Source organism: Rhinolophus sinicus, chromosome 5, assembly GCF_057876585.1.
Source record: "Rhinolophus sinicus isolate RSI-liver-muscle chromosome 5, RSI-T2T, whole genome shotgun sequence".
NCBI lineage: Eukaryota > Metazoa > Chordata > Mammalia > Chiroptera > Rhinolophidae > Rhinolophus > Rhinolophus sinicus.
The window spans coordinates 17562307-17576564 of record NC_142505.1 but is presented as its reverse complement, the minus strand read 5'-3'; the positions used below and the strand labels follow the sequence as shown (position 1 = coordinate 17576564).

The window sequence follows — 14258 nt, the reverse complement described above, 5'->3', positions numbered from 1 at the left end:
CTGCAGTGTTGAATGTTAGCCTGACTAATCACACACTGTAAGCTAGAGAAGAGTACATTTGATTACTTTGAATCTCAGTTTCTACATTAATAAAACAAGGAACCGCATGCGGCAGTGTTTTCAGTCTTACCGTTGTAGCCTAAGGCCATAAAATCTCTCGTTCCTTTTGTTTTCTTTGGGGTCAGTCTACTTTTCTGTGTTGTTAGAAGCTGAGGGGCTACTTTTCGTTTCGTGGATAATTTCCTAAGGTTCTAGCAACCAGGAGTGAGCCAGTGAAGAGGAAACAGCAGAGTACTTCTAAACTGGCCCCGCTCTGCTTTTACTAGAAGGGCCATTTCTAGTCAGAGGATTTCAGTGTTAGAAACCTCTGTGATGATATGATGGGTCACATTCTTCCTTAGACTGAAATTACAGCCCAAATGCACTTAATGATATACATATGTATTGTAATTTGTAAACATAACTCAAAACCCTGTATCTAAGTCAGGTCATTTGTGGCCGGCCATTCAGACCTCATTTCTATTTGACAAGGGTTTATTTTAAGATTGCTTTGTGGAGCAGTTGTTTAACATTCAAGTGATCTATTAGTGTCAAGTCTTTCGCTAGACCTGTTTTTTAAATGAGCTGCCCGTTAAGCAGAAAACCAAATAGAAATTTAAGTTTCCAACCCAACTTAGCAAAATCAGTGTAATTTAAATTTTTTACCTTCCCCTGTATTTTATTCAGCCTGGTTTTTTCCTTGAATGTTCATTTAAGATAATAGTACCTATGTGACTGAAATTCTTTTAGTTACTCTTGATATTGTTGCTTAGCAAGAACTACAGACTTCTTAATAGGCTCGGAGAAGAACACTACGGTAGCTAAATTAAATGGATTTTTCGTAAGTTAATTGTGTTTCTTCGCAAAATCACAAAGATGTGTAGAAAGAATAACGTATGCTTCTATAGCTTTATTTCTAGGATGTTAAAAAAAAAAATGTCCTACAGGAGTAAGTTCTCACTAGGCTATTAACCTCATTATTTTTTGAAAGGCTAAATATATATTATAACTCCATTTAGTTGAGATGGGCGTCAATTGGATGGAAGCTAAAGATGACTCAGATAAATAGCTACACTGGGCTTCAGACGGTAGTTTTATACACATCATCCTAATTCTTAGCCATTGGTATTGTGGCTCCTCTCTTTTTTCCTGGTGTCCAGATTGTCACCGTTACAATTAGGGCGTTCTTTCCTATTTAACAAATGCAACCATTGTCAATTTTGTAATTCAGGTTTTCAGCCCTTTCTTTTTTGTGTTCCAGATGCTCTATACTGGCCTGTAGTGCTTACGTGGCCCTGGCTCTGGGTGATAACCTTATGGCTTTGAATCATGCAGATAAACTTCTTCAGCAGCCCAAGCTGTCAGGATCCCTTAAGTAAGTGCGACTCGCCCTGTGTGTCCCTGGTTTGTTTTGTGTGGCGGTTTTCAGTTTGGGTACATGTTGCTTCTCTTTACTCCCCCAGTGGAATATATGTTATCTAGGGAAAGCAACGGATTGAAAAATGTCTTAATTTGGTAATTTCATGTTTGGCAGTGACATTTTCGCACTTGTTGCGCCTCAGGATGAATGGAGATGGCATTTGCTGCACTCAGCATTAGGAGGCAGACACTTGGAACTCTGTGGGGTCCGCTGCTAGGTTTCACTAGAACACGTCACTGGAACATGTTGTCCCATGTTAGCCACAGCATAAGAGGGGTCCTCAGAAGACCCACATTAGAAAAGGAGTTTGGTCATCATGATAAATCTGCTTTGAGGAATGCAATTTAAATCGACAAAAAAGGAATTTTTAGATATTTTTTCAAACTGCTGTACCATTTCCTAAGTACATGAGTTGTTTATTTTTGTTTTGTTTTTTTTGTTTTGTTTTGTTTTTTGATTCTAAGATTTTATTGGGGAACAGTGTATACTTCCAGGCCTTTTTTCCAAGTCAAGTTGTTGTCCTTTCAATCTTAGTTGTGGAGGGTGGTGTTCAGCTTCAAGTTGTTGTCCTTTCAGTCTTAGTTGTGGAGGGCGCAGCTCAGCTCCAGGTCCAGTTGCCGTTGCTAGTTGCAGGGGGCACAGCCCACCATCCCTTGCGGCACAGTCCACCATCCCTTGCGGGACTCGAACCGGCAACCTTGTGATTGAGAGGACGCGCTCCAACCAACTGAGCCATCCAGGAGGCAGCTCAGCTCAAGGTGCCGTGTTCAATCTTAGTTGCAGGGGGCGCTGCCCACCATCCCTTGCGGGACTCGAGGAATTGAACTGGCAACCTTGTGGTTGAGATCCCACTGGCCCATGTGGGAATCGAACCGGCAGCCTTCGGAGTTAGGAGCACGGAGCTCTAACCGCCTCAGCCACCGGGCCAGCCCCCTCAGTACCCCATGAGTTTTATCCAAACTCTCCAGATGCCTCTTCAATATTAATGTTATTGTCATTCCAAAATTTTCAAAAGCACATCATCTTATCTTTTATGGAATCGAATAATTTGCAGCATGCTTTGAATCTTTTTATCATGCTGATGCTAAAAATTTTATCCAAAGCCACAGGTACCCTGCATAATATGAAACAGGTTTGTGTGTTTTTTTCTTTGTGTGTTTTTTTTTTTGGTTTTTTTTTTTGTCCATCCTGTGGGCATATCTTTATACTCATAATCTCCAAAATAAAACTATTTACTCTTTTGCCTTTTAGTGGTCTTTGTTTATAATACACAGTGCTTAGAATAGTGAGCTCATACTCTGAGGAATGATTCTGTAAATGTTTAATTATTTTTGTCTTTTAAAAGAAAAGTATTACTTTATATAAGCATCTAAAATTAACATTAGTTAAGGCTGTTTCAGGCCAGCGTTCCCAAACATACCTTGTGCATCCAGTAACATAAGAGACTGTCACAATTCAAATATTAGGGAGCTCCTCTTTGAGAAAAACTTGTCCAATATTCAGGCCTTGGGGGTGGGGACCCTGAGTTCCACTTCAGGGCGGTTGGGTTGCTTCTCAGGTGCCTTCCAGCCTCACCACTGTCCTGCCCCCTGAAACACCATTCGGGAGCTGCGGCCGCTGCCACTACTGGCCTTGCAGTGTTCAGATTGTGGTGTGCATGACCATTATGAGAGCAGTGTTTTGTTTTTTTAACAAAAGTGAAACATAAATTCTTACTGCCTTTTTTAATCCTTTGGTTGACATCATGATTACTATTCTTAAATAATCCCATGCAGATTCTTTACCTGGCATTTGTTGGATGGTTTTTAACTTCATCCCTCCAAATGTCAAAAGAAACAAAATTCCCAGGTTAGGGGTGATTTCTGAGCCTCCTTCTGAGGGATCGGTCAAGCCATGTCTGGTAATTTCCTTTTTAATTCTCTTAACGAACCTATCCTAAGCATTGGTTTCCTAATCTGCCTTCCCACTGAGGTTAAGCAGGTCTTTGGGCATTTGGAAGCCTAGCTGCCTTAGCAGCTTTATCCCACTGCTTGCTGCCTTCTATACACTAGTCAAGGATACCTGGGCTTTGGGTGTCATGAAAACATTCTCATTTGTTTAAAAAAAATTTTGTTTTTATAAATTCACAGAAAACAATTTGAAGTAGTTCTTTTAATTCAGGTGTTTGTGTTTTGTGATCATTGGTTTGTGGATACTGCTTTAATGAAATCTTTAAAATATTTCAAAATAGACTTTAAGTTACTGATTTTTTTTTGTTTTTAATGTCATTTCTGGTAGAGTGTTTGATAGGGGAGCAAAGTAAGAGGTCATTGCAGCCCCTGCTAGTTAGAACAAAGGAAGAAATTGCTTAATAAAGAACTTTGGAATGGTTAATATGCATAAATCCCAGAAAATGTTTAAATTGAAACAAGCCTAAGATTTGAGGACCCAAGATCCATGTGGACACTCAGTTGTGTCAGGCTAGCCAAATGTGAGTCCTGAGCTGGCCCTTTCAAAGGAGGAGTTAGATATTGGCTTGTGTAGATGAGGCCTAGCTTTGAGCCCAAGAAGGCAAGGTCACAGGGGAGCAGTGGGTGTGCTGTGCCCAAGACACTATCTGGTACGAAGAGGCATCTATGGAGGAGTGAGAATATTGATTGGATGTAGGAAAGTGGGACCAAATTGTGGAGAGCTTTAAATCTATGGAAGTTTTGTTCGCATGCAGAAAAAGTCATTAAGATTTTGAGCTAGGGCGTAATATGTCTAAGTCTGTTTTAATTTTGAAAAATCAATCAGGTGATCATGAGGAAAAGGGCTTAGAGACTGGAAGAAGCAGGCTATTGGAAGCCAAAAGGATGCATGTCTGCCCGGGGCCCGTGGGCATGAAATCGCTGAGGACTCTAATTCTGAGGCCCTGCTTGGTGGGCATCCTTCCTTGAACCGGCCTCTTACCTTAGACCCTCATTACCTTCTTTTGTTAGTGTTATTTTCTGTAGAAATAGAATAGCATCAATGACCACTTTTGAACTGCTTTCTTCATTGATATGTGTAATTTGTTCCGACTTACCTACTAATATAAAAATGACCATTGCATATTTTAAGGTAGTTTTAAAGAGATAAAATTTAAGTGACCCTTAATTGATCCATTTATAAACTTAGATTTCAATTCAAGGACTCAAAATATATGAAACATACCCCAAATCTTTCTTATACATCAGGTATTTTTGTGATGACAGACTTTTTAGTTTGGAATCTCTTTCATTTTAGGTTTTTGGGCCATTTGTACGCTGCAGAAGCCCTCATCTCTTTGGACAGAATATCTGATGCCATTACTCACTTGAATCCGGAGAACGTCACTGATGTCTCCTTAGGGGTCTCGTCAAACGAGCAGGACCAAGGTCAATGAGGACACATTTGATCGGAACTGGTCACCATTTCCACTGCCTTCCTATTGTATCGCAGGATGTGTGGAAATTTAAGGGCACAGTTGTGAAGGGAAGGAAGTTTTAGGTTGGCTGTCTGCATTTTTGGCTGTACTTACATTGTAGTAACTGTTTGCTGAGTAGACCTAGAAGTTGATTACCACATGCTCTAAATTCTCGTGTATGAAAGGCTGATTGATAGTGTTAGAACAATTCATTTTGATTCTCATACTATATTTTTCTCTTTGGAGGGATTCCACAATCCAGAGGAAAAGCAAAATACTTCATTCAAAAGTTAGCTTTAAATCATGGCTAAGTTTTTTTTGAAGGACTGAGACTGGTATTCACTTTATTCAAGGTTATTTCTCAGGCATAAGATGGTAGGTGGTGGTAGCATTCTGATGTCTTTTAATAGAACCTTCACTACAAGAAAAGTAAATACTGTGACAGTTGCCTTGATACTAGATTTCCATTTCATAAAGAAAATTAGGATTTTAGAATATATACTCTGTTGTCCTGTCTCAGATTTGTTTTCATGTCTTTTGTAGGATCAGACAAAGGAGAAAATGAAGCAATGGAATCCTGTAAGTGAGAAGTTTTGTAAATACTTAAGTAGCCTGGCCAGCGTCCCAAAGATTTAGAGTTGAGCCTTCTGTGTCCTTCGTTTGTCAGCCTGAGGAGCAGTGCTGCGCTTTATCGAGGAGGCCGTGGATTGGGTTGCTCCTCTTGCCGTTGGCCCAGCCTCTTCACCAGTGTCTCTGCTCTTTCTCCCCAGCTGGGAAGCGGGCTCCCCAGTGCTACCCCAGTTCCGTCAACTCTGCCAGGACTGTGATGCTATTCAACCTTGGCAGCGCGTACTGCCTAAGGAGCGAGTATGACAAAGCCCGAAAGTGTCTGCACCAGGTGAGGCTGGAAAGGGCGGTGTCAGACCCTCTTAACAAGCAGCCAGCAAAGCGTGTGGAGTTTGGGTTTTGTTGTTTTGTTTGAGACTCCTGGTCAGTTGGTTAAACATTGCAATATTACGTTTCCAAGTTTAAAAATATCCTTGCGAGGTAAACCACTGATCAGTATTGCAAATGAACCTAAGCATTTAATGGAGAGTTTTTTTCTGATGATTTTAACAATTAAAATTTCAAAAGATTGGAAACCATCTAAATAAGGGACTACTTAAATAAATAATGGTGCATCCATATAACTGAACACAATGCAGCTGTCCACAACATATTAAGTGAAAAGAACAAGATGTATAACAGTTTCTGTATAATCCTGTATATACGTAAAGGATCACTGAACTGCTAACATTGGTTTCAGGGGTGGCAGGGTAAGTACTCTGCAGCTAGAACACTAAAATGGGAGACTTTTCACTAGATACTCCTATACTTTTTTATTTTGAGTTGTGTGAATCTGTATCTATTTGGAAAGTTAAATTACAAATACACCTTTTAGAAAGATGGAGTTCAGAAAGCCAGTACCAAATAAACGCCACATACTGACAATGTATAACTAACAAAATAGACCTCAGAATTCAACCCCTGAAAGGCTGCATCATTAGCAGGTCTCAAGGAAAATTCTGATGGGCCTTCTTTAGGTCACGTGGCCATCCCTGGACCAGTCAGGGCAGGAATTCTAACCTGCAGTGGGTCACACTTCCCGCTATGGGTAGCCCCAGAGGGATTTCACAGAATTGTAAAGGGGTGACTCCTCCAAAGGATATTAATCCATAGTTATCAGTAGAGCGCTTCCCTCTGTGCTCAGCTGTGGGAATAAGTAAGTGGGTATGACAGACCCTTGTCCCCACGGGCCTCACAGTTAGGCGACACCTTCCTAAAAGGGGAATCGCAAGGTTAGAGGTGGTACAGAGTTTAAGGGCTTCTAATACAGAAAGTTTGTACCAGATGGCACGTCCACCAGCAGTACATGAGAGAGACCACAGCCCCATGTGCTTGTCCGAGTAACTGAAATTAAGCCTATTCTCAGGAGGTAGCGTAGCTTCTGGAAATCTCCCTCCTAGGAAGGCCACCGTGTGTCTCGCAGTGATGAAGCTTACCCTGTGGAAAATAACCAGGAGTGATGTTTACTCAACTTAGTGGCATCTGGTCAGCATTTCTGATCCAAATCAGAAAAGTTAAGTGATGGACTATCAAGGGAAAAACATATGATATTATCTAGGAGTTGAGTTAGCTGGGTAAGAGTTTAAATGTTTTGCTGTTCTCAGTGGCAAGGCGAGGGTGTTTAACAGTTCTTCTGAAAGTGCTCATGGACTCCAATGACTGTAGCAAACAAGGCTTTTGCTCTAAAGTTACGTGGACGGCCTAGCTCAGGACCTGGTACAGCAGGTGGCCGTGGCGGCTGCCACTCCGGGAGAGACAGATGGGGTCAGGCCTGGTTCGGAGCTGAAGGGGGTTTTGTTTTGGTCCCCTGGTTTTTAGGTTAATCCAATGGCTGGACCTTTGTTAATTGGGAGGCCTACCCTGCCTGGGAGGGCAGAATAATGATGTACAGGCTTGGAAGGGGCTCCCAAGTAGATGTTTGAGAGCTTGTCTGCCCACCGCTAACCATTCTGAACAGCCAGTAAGCAAAATACCATTAAGTCTCATAATAGAAAAAGCTGCAGACTGTGGTCAATGCAAAGAACAATAAGTGACGTGTTAACTAGCCACTTGGAGGGGAAAATGGAGATTTTAATATTCACAAAATGCTGTAAAGGTGATCTTGCCTGTATAAAGTTAGGCCCAGAAGTATAAAATCGCGTTTTCTGAACTGAGTTGTTATACCTCACAGATGTAGTGAGAGGAATAAAAAGCTCCCTGCTTCATTCATGAGGAGCTTAGGAGTATGTGCTCTAGACAAGAATCCCCCTCTAGTCTGTCGGATTTCTTCTAATGCTGCCAGGAACTGACCTTGGGCAAGTGTTTGGTCCCCCAGACCTCTCCTGCATTCACACCTCGGCCTGCAATGCCCTTTCTCCCCATTTTCTTCCTATCAGCTATCGGGCCCTGCAAGGACCAAGCAGGCTTCCTTTGCCCCAAAACTCTCTGCAGAAGGAAACTCTTTTTTTCTCTCTCCATGTTCACAGTACTCGCCCTTTCCTCTCTCCCTAGCACTTAGGTCAGTTTGTGTGGATAATTGTTAGTTGTTTGCATGCTTGTTTATTATCAGGGTAAGTCTCCATCTTACCCCGCACCCACCTCTGATCAGTCAGTATTTGTAGAAGGACATTTTCTGGTTAGAAAGCAGTCCGGAAGCATGAGCACCTCCAACTGGAAGCGGGGTGGGGGGAGAGACATGATTTAAAAGTAAGGTGAGGAAATAAACCTGTAACCTCAGCACCTTTGACCAGATCAGTCCAGGTTTCCTTTTCTCGGGACTAAGTCAGAGAGAAACTGCTGACTGGTGATTGGCTCTCAGACCTAGGAAAGGACAGCATGTTGCCTAAACAAATTATTTTATTTTATTTGACTGAATTGTACTGTTTCAGTCTTTAGAATGGAGACATTTACTATGCTTAGTGGTGCTGTTTTCTTATATCGCCAACCTTTTAAGTTTCAATTCTTATTACCCACATTGGGAACTTGCAGGTTACAGTACTGAGTTGTTACTTAGGAAGATGAACAGGTTACAGATTTTAATACAAGTGCAGCGGTATCTATGGAGGAAAGCCCCCGGCAGATGTGGATGGATGATTGGAGTGTAGAATCAGCAGTGTCTGACCACCCATCTCATAAACGGAATATAGCCAGGAGACAGGAAGAACCCCAGGCCGGTGAAAACCAAGAGGGAAGAAAGCTTTCCTCGATGAAGAACTCATTGTGGATTAGGCAAAGGAAAATAAATATTTAGCTAAAAATCACGTGTCTAGTTTCGTTGGTAGGGCTCAAGGCAAATTATAGTGGTCCGTCGCTAGAGGTCATGTGGGGAGGAACTGGACTAAGCTGGCTAACTTGGCATTAGTAGGCTGACATACTCTGTAGTTTTCTGTTTGTTTTGTGGCATTACTTGGAGTTTGTAAGCTGTTGGGTTTCATGGGTGTCTTTTTTGTTTTGAGCAAAGGCGGCTTCAATGATTCATCCTAAAGAGGTGCCGCCTGAAGCCATCTTACTAGCAGTCTACCTCGAACTGCAGAACGGTAAGTAAGTCTTCTAGAGCCCAAGAGTTTTGGTGTCAGCTTTTTGTCTTCAAAATTGAAACTTTGCCTTCCTTGAAGATATTACCCATCAAGTTCTAAATAAAAGTGTGGCTGGGAAGTTTTTGGTATCTTACCAATTCCTACTTCTTGCAAGTTAAGCATATTTCCTTTTATCTGTGAAAATGTAGAATAGCATAACTTCTGACAATTACAATTAATCCCTACTAATTAACCTTTTGCTTAGGCAGCCAGATGACTACTTGAGAACATGAGTCAGAATGCCAGTTGCTCTGAGTTGTACACCGGAGTGTTTTGAACACAGATGTCATTAATGAGTTTTACAGTGAGCCAGTTCTTGCTGAGAAACATTTGTCCAAACCTGAATCCAGCATATACCTCTGGGGCATATACAGCCTCCAGGATGTGGCTTACTGGAAGAAAGGCTATGGGCCTACATAAGGGATAGCATGAAGTAGAAAAGAGATGTGATTAAATGGGAGAAATTAGAAGAGACAGAAATAGTAAGAGTTGAAAGTCATACCTTCTTGTGGCTTGTGGGAATCCTTACAAGGCTCCCCCTTGGAGCTAAAGAAGGGGCGATAAGTGCCTGGCACCCAGCAGGCCTTGGTTTCCTGAAAGGCGTGATTAGGTTTAGTGCACAGTTCTAGATCCCTTTCGTGCATTCTCCCTGTAGACAGGTTCTCAGCCTGGGCTCTACCTTAAGATCACTGCGGAGCTTTTAAAAGTCCCGTTGCCCATGTCACACCCTAGATGGAGGCGTTCTGTGATTCCAGAGTGTAGGGAAGGCTGTGATGACAGCCCTTCTGGATCGTCTTTGAGCTCCCTCGCAGGATTCTGATGGCTTGCTTTGTATGTGATGGTGTTGCTGTAAGCTTTTTTTTAATGGGAGGTGTTTTTGTAGGTAATACCCAGCTGGCCTTACAGATCATCAAAAGGAATCAGCTGCTCCCTACAGTGAAAACACTCTCTGAAATGAGAAAGAAGCCAGTGTTTCAGCCTGTCCACCCGATCCAGCCCATCCAAATGCCGGCTTTCACTGTACAGAGAAAGTGATATTTTGCTCTTGGAAAACTGTTATCTGAGACCCAGGGGAGTATTTATGGACCTTTTTTAGTTGTATCACAGCAAAATGAATAAAAGACAGATGACGAAAAGGGTGCTAGTTTTGAAGACACAATTTAAAATGATTCTAACTCCTGATTTTTTTGCCAGAAGCTTACTTAAAATTAGGGATTCACAAACTCATTTTCATCTGTTTTTCTTTAATCTTTCCTAGACTATTAATTTTGAGCCATTATGTATCTGTGTCATAGGCAATTAAAACATGGTCTTATCAGAACAGTCTTATATATTTTGTCTTTCTTGCTATTTTGGCATCTGAGATTTAGTGTTGAAGTTTTAAAACAGAACATCAGCAGTAGATGTGTAGCCCAGAAGCTGACCCGGAGGCAGAGCGGAGAAATTGATGTGTTTTATGCCTAGTTGTGACTAAAAGGACCAGAAAAATGTGTAATAAAACCCATAGGGCTAGTAAAATTGGTTTAGGATGAGATGATTGATCTGGTAGGAATCAGTTTGCTTAAAAATTACACATGAAGACAAACAGTGTTTCGGGCACTGGTTGTGGGGCACCCGCCCAGGCCCTTATGCAGAAGGACGGATTCTGGAGTCTGTTAGTGGGAGCTCAAGGTTTATTGCTAACTTCTTTGCAAACGCAAACAAAAAAGTAAAAGCTCCTTTCTAAGAGACAGGTATGTGTTGCGAGATTGACGTGACCAAAATTTGTCCATAGGGTCGATAACGCTAACTTTTAAGTAGGAAAAACAAAATTAATACAGACTTGCTTTGGAAAAATTGGGTGACCTCCTAGTTAAGATCACATTGGGCAGATTGATGAAATCTTGCCATGTAGGTGCATATCTTGCTGTCTGCGTCTCAATTTCAGATAGGGAAGTGTAACCCACTAGCCGTATCTCTGTTTCACAACTAAGAGAGAGGAGTGTTTGGATAAGCAGATGATCTATTTAAAACTTCATCTGAATTATTCTGGCTGAAGTAAAACAAGGATATATACCAGAACCAAGTATATATGATGAGCTCGACATTTCCCACAAGTGCCTCGGAGATGGAGGGAGTTTCTTCCTGCACTTCAGCGTGGCGTGGATGTGTGCACGGGGGCTCCATTGCTCATTTGTCACATTGCAGTCATTGTAGACACTGCGTAGATTCTTGTCAGGTAGATACGGAAAACAAGTGTTCTAGCTTCCTTGGGCCTCTCAAAGCCTTTTCCAGCTGAGACAAGAGGAGGACCCTTAAGCTGCACTGGTGTTGGTCCACGTCTGCAGCCTCGCTTTCCCGAGCCGCAGTCAAGCAGCAGCTCTATGAGACCCGCTCACCTGCAGGATGGTAGCAGAGTTGCTTAGCCTGGCCATTTTCTGGAGAGTGAATCCACAGACCTCATCAGTTGCTAGGGTCCCACAGTGCTGGGAAAGGCCTATAATTATACCCGAGGACAGTACATGTTTGGAGAAATCTCAGATTAGAACTTTCCTTGCTCACTGGTTGGTTTATGGAAAGCAGGAATAGCTATGAAGCAGGTTAGGCCCCATGTTACTGTGTTAATTAAATAAGAATACGTTTGGCGTCAAGTAGCAAAGAAAGGATCTGTGGTTTAAAGGAAGACTTATTTTCCACTTGAGAAGGGGATACATGGGCAGCTACCTGCTGGCCTTGGGTCTAGTTCTCAGTGACGCCATCAGGGACTCGGCTCTGTTTCCACACCACTCTCCTTAGCATGTAGGCTTTTGGCCCCATGGTCACAGGGTGTTCCAGCATAGCATCTACATTGAAGGCGAGAAAAAGAGGGCCCAGGCAACCTGTCTTGGTAGGAGACTATCAGGAGCAAAGCTTTCCCAGAAAACCCCAACAGACCTCAGTTTACATCTGTGTCAGATTAAGTCACGTAGCTATCCATAGTTGCAGGGAAGGCTGGGAAAGACAACAGGTCGCTAACAGTGCCAGCTGCAGTTGCTGGGATAGCCCAGTTAAATGCTTTCCCAACCTGAGGACTATAGCTGATACCTTGTCAAATTACCATCCCAGCAGCCCAGCTTCACCTTCCACAGCCCACCCTTGGGAGATCCCAGCCCATTAAATATAAGCTTTTCCCCTCCGGGACTCTGTTCCTACTGGTCGTCTCAGCCAGGAAGGCTTCTTCCCACCTATTTTTCCCACCCCCATTTGTTAACATCGCCCACTAAGGTAAATCCTACCATGTTTCCCTGAAAATAAGACCTAGCCATACCATCAGCTCTAATGTGTCTTTTGAAGCAAAAATTAATATAAATCAAAAATACATATAAATCATATTTTATGAATTATATTAAATTATATAAATTATATAAGATGCGGTCTTACAGTAAAATAAGACGGATCTTATATTAATTTTTGCTCCAAAAGACGCATTAGAGCTGATTGTCCGGCTAGGTCTTATTTTCGGGGAAACGGTAACTATGCTAAAAGATTTTAAATGCCACTTCTCTGAAGTTTTACCTAGCCATCCCCAATTTTTCCTTCTGTGTATGTCTCCTTATACGTCCCTTTTCTTCTATGGTATGTGGTTTTTCTGTAGTTCGACAGGTGTGTGTGCTATGGACACCAGCCTCAAAAGAGGGTGTCTTCTTTGATGGGGGTGTGAATTCTGAGAAGAGCCCCATTAGCTTCTGTTGGAGCTCCACTACCCATTTCGTTGCAACGTCTGCAAAATGGGGCAAAATTCACCTCAGGGATCCCTACACAGCCCCATTGAGAATGTGACTGCAGATGTCCCCAAAACCACAAGGCATGAAGCCTCGGAAGAGCCAGGGTAGTCTTCCATTTTGCCCCCCGGCTCTTACCCTCTAGAAGGGCCGCCCACAGAGCTCTGCCCTAGCCACGTCCTTGGCTGGCCTCTCGGCCCAGCAACCTTCAGTGTCCTCTCCTGATCGCCTTCCACCTGCCTGCACATGGGCCTTTCTCACCCTCCAACACCGGTCATCACATGCCCTGACTGATCCCACCACTTACGGTCCCGTATCTAACTAGTTAGGTGGGAGCTCTGCCCCTTACTCAACCCAAATGACTGAGCAAATGACTTGATCTCTCGAGGTTTTTTGACTGGTCCCTTTTCTCGGGCGTAGTGTGAGGATTCAAATGAGATGAATGCAAAGTGCACTGGGTAGACATTTAATGCAGGTGTGTTCACCTGCCCCTACTGTTACCTAAAGGACCTGCTCAGCCCAGTCACCCTGTACGCTCTTTGTTCCCTCTCTTAGTCTCCCATCTGTTCCCCTTGTTGGAAGCCACCTGGAGAAAAGTGATGGCGTTGTGGACCCTGGAGCCAGACTGGGACTGGCTTCAAATCTTGGTTCTCTCACTGGGACAAGTTCGATCTGGAACAAGTTGTTTTGCTCCTTTGTGCCCCAGTTTCTTCATCTGTAAGATGATAACTCACAGGGTTGTAATGAAGTGTAGGGGCCTGGTCATTGTTGCTATTGCTGGCTGTGCCTGGAACTCCACATGTTCAAAAGGGAGTTCCATAATTTTCACTGTACTATAAAAGGTACCAAAGCAGAGACTTGCCTGAACCACTGGCATTGTGGAGGTAGCACTGTGAGTGGGTGGCAGGGAGCAGGGGGGCTCCTAGAGGTAAATTACTTTTGGTCTGTCCAGGGTCTGGTGCATAGTTCAGTAAATACTGGCATTTTATGTTCTTATCCCATTCCTACCTACCTTGCCTCAACCCTTTCCTGTGATGACAAGGGGCCCATGTCTCCCTGCCTTAGGTCCCTTCTCCCACCCGTTCGTCGCCACGCCTCTGACTGCCTGTGACTGGCTACAGCACAGCTCTAACTCCTGCCCCTGAGTTCCTTCAGGAACATCAAGGTCTCTTCATGGTAACTGCTTACCTCTCCCTACTTAGCTTCTAGTTATCCCTCCCTGACACCCAAACTGCCATCTCCCAAAAGGCGTCACCATTTCCCACCCCTACCGCTTTGCTTCAGTCTCCTCCACTCCCTTGAACTTTCTTCCAGTTTCAGTGTGTCCACATCCTGGCCACCTCACACTGCCTTTCCGTGTCCCTAACCTGCAAGTAGATTCCTCTTATGCCCCAACTCTTCTTTCATTCCACGCATGCTTACCGAGTGAGGGCATGTTCTGGGCTGGTGAGCCGTTTTGTTGAGCCCCATAGTAATCTGGCAAATCTGGGAGC

At 43.2% G+C, this 14258-nt stretch overlaps 1 protein-coding gene across 4 annotated transcripts in view; it reads left to right on the top strand.

The window, feature by feature from the left end:
• Positions 1-10346, top strand: part of CNOT10 (CCR4-NOT transcription complex subunit 10) — a 56046-nt gene extending 45700 nt beyond the window's left edge. For all 4 annotated transcript variants that reach the window (XM_019727736.3, XM_019727735.3, XM_074312714.2 and 1 more), the window contains exons 14-19: positions 1301-1414; positions 4706-4836; positions 5409-5444; positions 5636-5763; positions 8911-8986; positions 9909-10346. In XM_019727736.3, coding sequence (XP_019583295.1) covers positions 1301-1414; positions 4706-4836; positions 5409-5444; positions 5636-5763; positions 8911-8986; positions 9909-10060 — 637 coding nt within the window. In that variant the 3' untranslated portion in view covers positions 10061-10346. The remainder of the gene's footprint in view (positions 1-1300; positions 1415-4705; positions 4837-5408; positions 5445-5635; positions 5764-8910; positions 8987-9908) is intronic.
• Positions 10347-14258: the final 3912 nt, after the last annotated feature.